The sequence below is a fragment of the Macaca fascicularis genome, chromosome X (genome assembly GCF_037993035.2).
Source record: "Macaca fascicularis isolate 582-1 chromosome X, T2T-MFA8v1.1".
Taxonomy (NCBI): domain Eukaryota; kingdom Metazoa; phylum Chordata; class Mammalia; order Primates; family Cercopithecidae; genus Macaca; species Macaca fascicularis.
In genome coordinates this window covers 108,197,573-108,206,510 of record NC_088395.1, presented here as the reverse complement: position 1 = coordinate 108,206,510, position 8,938 = coordinate 108,197,573, and the positions used below count along the sequence as shown (strand labels likewise).

The 8,938-nt window shown below is 43.7% G+C and overlaps 1 protein-coding gene across 4 annotated transcripts; it reads right to left on the bottom strand.

Moving 5' to 3' along the window:
* Window positions 1-252: 252 nt before the first annotated feature.
* On the bottom strand, window positions 253-4,526 carry ARMCX1 (armadillo repeat containing X-linked 1). 4 transcript variants are annotated; one of them, XM_015443752.4, is made up of 5 exons: window positions 4,298-4,526; window positions 3,932-3,982; window positions 3,762-3,809; window positions 3,320-3,384; window positions 253-2,143 (listed from the first exon to the last, which is right to left on the bottom strand). In XM_015443752.4, exons 1-5 carry the CDS (start codon window positions 4,485-4,487, stop codon window positions 1,856-1,858), a joined length of 642 nt encoding a protein of 213 aa, XP_015299238.1. In that variant the 5' UTR covers window positions 4,488-4,526; the 3' UTR covers window positions 253-1,855. The 4 variants fall into 4 exon arrangements, with proteins under 4 accessions (XP_015299238.1, XP_015299237.3, XP_045239450.1 ...); XM_015443751.3 differs by having other exon boundaries at window positions 3,932-3,985; window positions 4,298-4,412; XM_045383515.1 differs by lacking the exon at window positions 3,762-3,809 and having other exon boundaries at window positions 3,932-3,985; window positions 4,298-4,412.
* Window positions 4,527-8,938: the final 4,412 nt, after the last annotated feature.

The window sequence follows — 8,938 nt, the reverse complement described above, 5'->3', positions numbered from 1 at the left end:
CATCTCCATGCCTTTCTTTTCATCCCTCCTCCTGTCTTGAGTGCCCTTCTGACTTTTTGTATCCTGTCCTTCAAACCCAGCTTACTTAAGAGTTCTCCTTTGTAAAACTTTCCTTGCGCACTGTTGCCTGCAGCTGTTTCTGCTGCCTCTAAGCATTGATGGTCTCCTGGGTTTGTTAATATCTCTTTGTTTTAGTTTCCATATATCTTACCTTTCCAAACAGATCATAAACTGAAGGACAAGGACAATGTCTTTTTTTTCTGCTGCTTAAAACACAACTTTATTGATGGAACACAAGTCTTAGATTAACAAATATAAACTAATATAAAAGTGTAGCTTATTCATGATGTATAACTAATTCATTGTCAGTTTAGGTAGAGGAAAGAGTAAAAATATCTCAATCTAGGTAATAAGATCAAATCAATAAATTCTTTCTGTGTACAAGTACTAATATTCCATTTGGCATCATTAAAATGGTTCATCCTCAACCCAACCATTAAAACCAACATCAGTCACTGTTATGATATATGATAGTCATTATTCCAAAATAGCAGCTGAAAAGATCTCTTTACCATATATTCACAATGAAAAACAAAGAATTTACAAAACACATCGTACCAAGTGCAAATACCTCAATACTCTTTGGGACAGACTCCAAATTAGAGTTTGGTTAATACTTTCAGGACTTTTACTTTCACCACCAGATCATTGTGATTTGCTAGTGCTTTGATTTTCTTAACACAAACTCCAGACTCTTTGAATAAGAAAAAAAGTGAACTTCTGCTGAATTCTTTCCTGGATGATGCAAGCCCTTCATTTTTTATGTTGTCATTTATATTCTCAAATAGGGTAAGGATATTAAGAAGAATCTCTCTATCCCATTCTTTATTAAAAAGGGAAATCAATTCTGATGGTACTTTACAACTGACCAGCTCTCTTGTCATGGCTGGATTTTCAGTAAAGTTTATAATTAGTTTCATAGTCTGTATCTTGGTGAAGTGATTTCCCAGGAATAACAAAGCAAAAAAGTCTGGAAAAGAATAGGAAAGCAAATGTTGGTAATGATTAGTCACAGTCATGTTGGTTAACAGTCTTAACCCAGCCATCTGCACAGCTGAGTCCAAGCGACAGACCATGGTGTCATCACACACTTGACTGATGTACGTCTTAATCTTACCCTGATTTTCTGCATTCACACTCAAGTTATTAAGGGCATTGTAAGTCTTTTCTCTAATTATGGGGTCTTTCGTTTTTATCAGTTTTGCAATAATTGGGACACCACCCAATTCACGTATGGCATTCTGGTTAAATGAATATGCTGCATTGTTACCCAGAGTGACCAAGGCTACTTCTTGAATAAAAGGATCATTTGTTCGCTCCAGTATGTTGAGGACCTTTTGAAGATCGGGAGCACTCAGAATATCATCAATTTTATAAGGAAAGTTGAACTTGCCTCGGCGGACAGGCCATGTTGTAGCTGGAGCCCTGGTGCTCTTACTTCGGGCCTTTCCCTTGGATTTTCCACTTGCCCTGCTCCCAGCCCTAGATCCACTCCTGGTAGGGTGGCAGCCTCCACCCCTGCCTCCTGGGCAGGGTAAACTCGGTGCAAGGGTCCTGTTCCCAGAGATGGTACCCACCCTAGCCCCTTTGCCTGCCTTTGCACTTGCCTGTTCCTTCAGCGTGTTGAAAAGGGCCTTGGCCTTGGCCTCTAGGCCACCTCCACTGTGGGATCCTGAATGGGCCTTCTCTTTTACACCTGGACAATCCTCGAGTCCCAAACTCACCTCAGGCTTGACCTTTGAATCACCCTGAAGTTTGGCCCCAGACCCTGCCCCAACGTTAGTTTTAGCTCCTTTCACAGTCTCAACCCCAGTCTCTGAGGTGTCCGTAGACTCCTCGTCTTCATCCCAGATTTTCTCGTTCTCGTCTCTTCCCCAGGCCAGTCTGTATACACAGTAGCAGGCACCAGCCCCGATAACCACACCAGCGGCCACGCAGCCAGCTTCCCGAGTGCGGCCCATGGTATAGCCGGGACAAATCTCTTAACCGGAGCACAGAACAGGCTCGCTCTGGCCCAGAGAAGCGCGAACACGTCGCGGGCGGAGTCTGCAGCTACTGCTGGCCGGCTCTGAGGCAGCTTGACCTAGGAAAAAAGGATGCAGTTCAGATTTCAGGCTCCTCCTCCTTTTGTGTCTTTGCCACGCAAACAGACTGAAACAACGGCAAGACAAACAAACGTACAAAAATACAGATATATTGGCAAACTCGGGGCTTAATATCTAGATCACTGATTCCTTTCTTCCATCCGGAAGCTAAGTTTGGAAATTTTCCCCACTTCAAGACTCTCCAACCTCACGTTCCACCACGTCGCCCCAGAATGTTAAAGTTCCCTGCCATCCTGCCCTTCAGATGTCCTGGGAACAGTGGCGCCCCCACATGCACCCACAGAGGTCCAGGCAGTTTTTTCCTTCTCTTTCTTGCTTCCAAGGGCACTGCTTCGTGCAAACCTGCAGACAAGGACGCGAGGAGGGGGTGCCGAGAGCTAGGGGGACATACAGATATCACCCAGGACGGGACATACATCCCTCTTCTGAATTCCTAGCCCTTTACAACTGCCTTGCCCGATGTTTCCCGCCTTCGGTTGCCCTCCACTCCTCACCGAGGTGCGGCTTTGGAATTCATTGTCTCCCTCCCTCTTCCTCCTTCGATGATTCCTCTAACCCTCCATTCCACCTCCACCCCTACTCTTATCATTGGCATCCTCCGAAGATGTCGCCACACATTTTCATTGTTAACATTTTCCTTGTAACAAAATGAAGTGAGAATATCTAAAAGCCGGACTGGCGTGAAATGCGTAAAGGTCTCCAACTCTGTCCTTGCCTCCGCCAACTCCTCCATCTCAAAGGTACCAGGACACCCCCACTCACCTCCCACCCCCGCCGTGTCGTTATACCAACTACCTCTGCTCGGGAGCAATTTCTTACCTCCCTTACCTCAGTTTCTGCTTCCACTAAACCTTCAAGACTAACAAACTTCAGAAGTGAGTGCTTGGTCGACGGACCAACACCAAGGACACTGTACCTCAAACAGTAATTTGGAGTAACGTCCTCCCAACCCCTGGACTCTCTTGACGCCCACCCCTTCTCAGCTATTTGCTTCCCTGTCTTGTACCTGCAGAGCAATTTATTTTGCAAGATCCGAAATTGTGTAGGGAAGAAGGGAAGAAGGGAGATGTGGAGGGGGTCCACGGGCCCACTCGAGTTGCAGTCGCCACCATGCTCCACCCCCAAATAATGCCATCACCCTTATTATGACCTACTTGGTTCTTGACAACTTTGCGTTTCTTCCTGCTCCAAGGGTTGGACTGGCCTCTGGCCCCAAGATCTGCAGACACAAGCAACAAGGCAGAAACTGATGGCTCAGCGGACAGAAAAGCACTTCGGAGAGTCCCAACATCCGCTTTTCCTAATTCAGGGTCCTGGCTGTCAACGGAGTTTACCTTTTTGTCTGTCACCCTACCCTCACTTCTCTGGACTCGGCTGACACCAGCCCTCCCGCTACGTAGTGTTCCCCCACCCCCGGTCCCCGCCTCCGGCCCTCCCTCCCGCAGCCCCAGCGGTCGGCCATTTTCCCAGCAAAAACCACACCCCTTTCAAACCACTGGAAGCGGGGCGGGGCGGGGCGAGGGGGGAATATGGAAAACACGAGGAGGAAAACAAAACCAACCGATCTCTTCTATCCCTCTCCCCAATGCACCCTACCCGCAATGACAAGCACTTTTCCTGCAGGCACTGTTACATCCTTTTTTCCTAAAGGAAAAAAAATGGCAGGAAGATTGCTTGAGAGTCGGTAAAGGGCCCAAGTTAAGGCAAGGACCTCAGTCATCCCAGTCCTTCCGGGGGCCGCGGGACAGCCCCAGCTTTACACTGACCTGCAGGGATTCCAGGCAGACTATTCCTTTGTTCCCAAATGGCACAGCGCCCTACTGAAAGAAAAGGGGAATGACTGTCAGACAGACGCACAGCCCCAAGATTCTGGCTTGGTAGATGGACCAGCACACAGGATACGAATCCGAATATCTGCCCTCCCTGATTCAAGGCCCTGGATGTTAAAGGTCCCACCACGCCCGAGTCTGGGGTCGCCCCTGGAATCCGGCCCCAAGGTCCACCATTTTTGTTCTAGAAAGGGACAGGAATACTGCAAGGGTTTGGAGAAAGCGAACTGCTCCCCCTTCGGCCTCCACCCTTCACTGCCCGCGCCGCAGGGATCCCCTGGCAACGCCCATCCACACACAAACCTGCTGGGATCCAGGCAGTAACCTCGTCCTCCTTCCCCCAGGCCACAGGCCCTCTCGCCCTCTGGGCAATAGGGAGAGTGCAACCGGACCAAACGAAGACTAAGATTAGAAGGACGTCTGCACGCGTCGGCTCCAGCTCACGTGAGGGCCACGTCAACCGTGAGATCAGGACCCCAATTACCACTCCCATCAGCAGTGCCGCAGAAGCCGGCCCTCCCCTTCCTTCCCTGACACATCAGGTCCTGCCACTCATTTTCCTCTTTGCCAATCCCGGAGACCAGAAGTAGCTTCCGTTTGTGGTTGGAATTTGCCTTTCTTTGGCTTACAGGGAGAGGCTGTATCTGCTCCCGTGTCCGTTGGCCTTTTCTTCCTCTTCGAGGAATAATTTTTTATCTTCTCTCGTCTCAGTCCAACTGTCTCTCTCTATACCTCCCCCCACCACCAGTCATGAATGTCCAATATTTCTTCTGCACCACTGTAAAATGTGGAGCAAGGTGTTGGAAAAGGAGACAGATCGTGGGAGTGTCTTATTTAAACTTTTCTGCTCATTTGTTTTTAAATCAGTAATGCATTACTTTTATATTGAGGAAATAAAATGATGCTATCTTCCTTTGAGTGGAGAGTTTAAACGGGAGAGAAAACCCAAAAGGCCTCATTAATTTCGTTATTTTATTTGTAACAGAAGGAAAATATTTCTACTGGTTACAGCCAAATAGTAGCTTTTAAAACAAAATAACTCATTTTTAAAATTGAAAAGCGGGCTGAGGTGGGTGGATTGCTGGAGCCCAGGAGTTTAAGGCTGCAGTGAGCTATGATCTCACCACTGCACTCCAGCCTGGGTGACAGAGAGCAAGCCTCTATCTCTTAAGAAAAAAAAAAAAATGGCCGGGCGCGGTGGCTCAAGCCTGTAATCCCAGCACTTTGGGAGGCCGAGATGGGCGGATCACAAGGTCAGGAGATCGAGACCATCCTGGCTAACATGGTGAAACCCCGTCTCTACTAAAAATACAAAAAACTAGCCGGGCGAGGTGGCGGGCGCCTGTAGTCCCAGCTACTCCGGAGGCTGAGGCAGGAGAATGGCGTGAACCCGGGAGGCGGAGCTTGCAGTGAGCTGAGACCCGGCCACTGCACTCCAGCCTGGGCGACAGAGCGAGACTCCGTCTCAAAAAAAAAAAAAAAAAAAAAAAAAAAAAAAAAAAAAAAGAAAAAAAAAAAATGGATTTTTTACATGATCTATGAATTAGTCCACAAAGAGACAACCAGTTGTCTAATCTTGGCCGTTTTACACAAATGATTCCTTACTTTTTCAATTTTTGAATCAACTTGCAATTTGATAAGATAAAAGCAACACAACCCTGTCTTATTTAATTAAAGCATGTATTTAACATCCCAAAGTCTTGACCAACTGTTATATGAACCTATGGTGATTTGATGGCTACTCTGATCACCTGCCTTTGAATTGAATTCCAGTCTACCAAGGCTGAGGCACCTGAGGGTGTGAGGGATGCAGAGATGTTCTAATCCTCCCTGCCCTGTCAACAGCGGAAGAAGGTGCTACCCTCCCACCCTTCCACATTCCATAGCCTCTCATCCCCTGTATTCAGGCACTGGTCTGTTGTTCACTCCAAAAATATATATAGATGAGTGACCAAGGTGGTAAATGCCACGTTTACTCAGGTGACCAATCAGAGTAAAGACCTCTGGCTCCTTCCCTTCCTTCCTCAAATTCCCACAGAGGTAACTCAGCAATGCATCGAAGGGCTTACTGTTCCTACCTACGCCTCTTGCCATTATTCATGGTGCCTGAGTAGTTGCTCCTAGTACTGTGTGCTGCCACCACCTGACCAGAGAGGTGCAGCCCACTGGGCTTCTTGGCCTCTGGCTTCCTTAAAAAGAGAACCTAATCTTGTTGCAGAGTTACTGCCTGCCAGTTCATATCCACCTTGGTGCCCACTCAGCCAAATGTATGCCCAAGGAACAATCCCCACGGATTAACCCAGAGTAGGCATTCTCACACGGACAACCTTGTGGACCACCTGCGATTGTGTGCATAGGTATATTCATTTTCGTGGAGAAAGGAGCCATAGCTTTCATCGGATTCTCACAGGCGTGTATGACTTTTAAAAAGTAAGAACTACTAATACTTTCCTGAAAAAAAAAGCTATATATCCCCTCAACAGAAAATCTACTCCTGCCCAGCACTGTGGGATGCTGAAGCTGGCGGATCACTTGAGGTCAGGAGTTCGAGGCCTGGCCAACATGGTAAAACTTTGTCTTTACTAAAAATACAAAAATTAGCTGGGGGTGGTGGCGCGCACCTGTAGTCCCAGCTACTTGAGAGACCGAGGCAGGAGAATTGCTTGAACCCAGGAAGCAGAGGTTGCAGTGAGTTGAAATTGTGTCACTGCACTCCAGCCTGGGCAACAGAGCAAGACTCCATCTCAAAAAAAAAAAGAAAAAGAAAAAGAAAGAAAGTCTATTCCTCTCCCCTCTTCTCTGTCTCTAGTTATATACTTATATTTTTTAAGTGCAGAAATCTGTAAAGTAGAATGCAAAACTGCCCTGCAATGCCTATTCTACTGCCAAGCTCTTTCAGTGATATCCACCTTTCTTCCTGCAAATATACAGTATATGTATGTGGATGTGTCAAGTTCCAAGTCGAACAATATACAAAACAAAACAATTGGCATTTACTGCAGTACTTGCAATAAATCTGCACTTTAATTAGAGAATTTATATCTTTAAAAACGGAGTCTTTCTATCCATGCCAACTTTTGAGATTTTCAATAAATGTTATGTTTCTTTATACTCATTTCTTATTATGTTTGTGTTTTGTTTATATGAATGACATTCCCATTATGATTGCATGCTCTACCTGGTTATTGTTTGTCTCAGGTAAAGTAATTAATTATGATATATTTATCTTTAGTGACCATTCTTATTATTTCTAATAGTTTTTTCATTGATACTTTTGGTTTTTCTAGGTATGCATGCATAATATCTGCAAATGATGATTTTTCATTTCTTCTTCATGAGTATTTATATTCCGTATTCTTTCATTTTCTGCATGTATTCCATTGACCAGAACCTCCAGAATTAGCTTGAATGATAATGGTGATTGAGGGCCTCCGGATCTTATTCTTGAAGTAAATGGGAGTGCCCTTAATATTTCATTGTTTAGTGTAACCTGACATTTGCTGTTTGTTTTTCATGTGTTCTTCATCTGTGTATGGATGATTTGGGGGGATGCCTAAAGCTGCACTTTTATAACCCTTTATATAAGACTGAGGAAAATTAAATTGTCCACATCATAATACTGGGAAGGAAAGGAAGTAGGGAGAGTGGCCACAAGTGCTGAGCTTATTGGGAATGTATTGGTAAGCAAAAACAACACAGACTCTTCTCTCATGGTGGAAATAAGACCTTAATAAAATAAGCGTGCGCGCGCACACACACACACAGAGAGAGAGAGAGAGAGAGAGAAATACTGTAAAGGAAAAAACCTCTGTTAATGTAGTTTTTAAAAAAGTGGTATAGTCTGAGAATCAGGGAAAGTTTCCTTACTGGGGCAGAGAGAATGAAGTTTTCAGCTGAGATGAAGGAAAGCAGGTGGTAACTAGGAAAAGAGGGGAAGAGAAAATAAAAAATCTCAATTTCCCCCACCCTTCTGATAACTACTGTGATAACCAATCTACTTCAATCCTAGGATAAATCCTATGAAAACCACTGTTAATTTTTCAGGTGACTCTTTCCAGGTTTTGTTGTTGTTTCATATATATTACCAAACAATATATGTAGATACATTATGTGTGTGTGTACACATATATCTTTCTAAAATAATTTGGGATTATAGTATGCATATTATCCTGCATAACTATTTTTTTCACCTGATATGTCATGTAAATCTTTTAGCAGACACACTAATATTCTGTAGCGTGGATTTACCAGAATTTAACCGATCTCTTACTGATTGATATTTAGCCTCTTCCTAATCTTTATCTACTATAAAAATGTTGCAGTGAAGACTTTTGTATACATATATTTTGGCAACTATGATATTATTTCCTCAAGATAAATTCCTAGAAGTAAAATACTTGTGTCAAAATGGGTGTTCATTTTAAATTTTACCCATGCTGCCAACTTTCGTCTCTTAAATTTATAAATATATACATCGACAGATAGATACATACATACATACATATATATATGTGCATTCTATGTTGTACTCCAAATAATTTATTTAATTATAAGTGAGATTAAACATCTTCTCAGAGGTTTGTTAAGCATCTGTATTTATCTTTCTGTGTACTGTCTTTCCTCATTTTTTAACTAGGTTGTTCATCTTTTTCTTACTAATACATAAGAACTTTCTGCAAATTAAGCAAATGAGTCTTTTGACTTTCATAAGTGTTATAAATATTTTCCTGATTTATAATTTTTTTGGACTTCTACTATATAGAATTTTTCATCTTTACAGTACAAAATTTACCAACTTTTTTCTTTACATTTTTGAGGTTTGTATCCTGCTTAGGGAGATCTGTGTTGTCTCCTAATTTTTATGTTTCCTTTTATATTTATTTTTGGTCCATATGGAATTATTTTCTTCCAAATGGCTAGTAAATTGTCCTAATGCTAATTATC

What these genes read in the sequence shown, in the direction of transcription:
- ARMCX1 (XM_015443751.3), bottom strand. Translation starts at nt 2,021, where the DNA reads ATGGGCCGCACTCGGGAAGCTGGCTGCGTGGCCGCTGGTGTGGTTATC.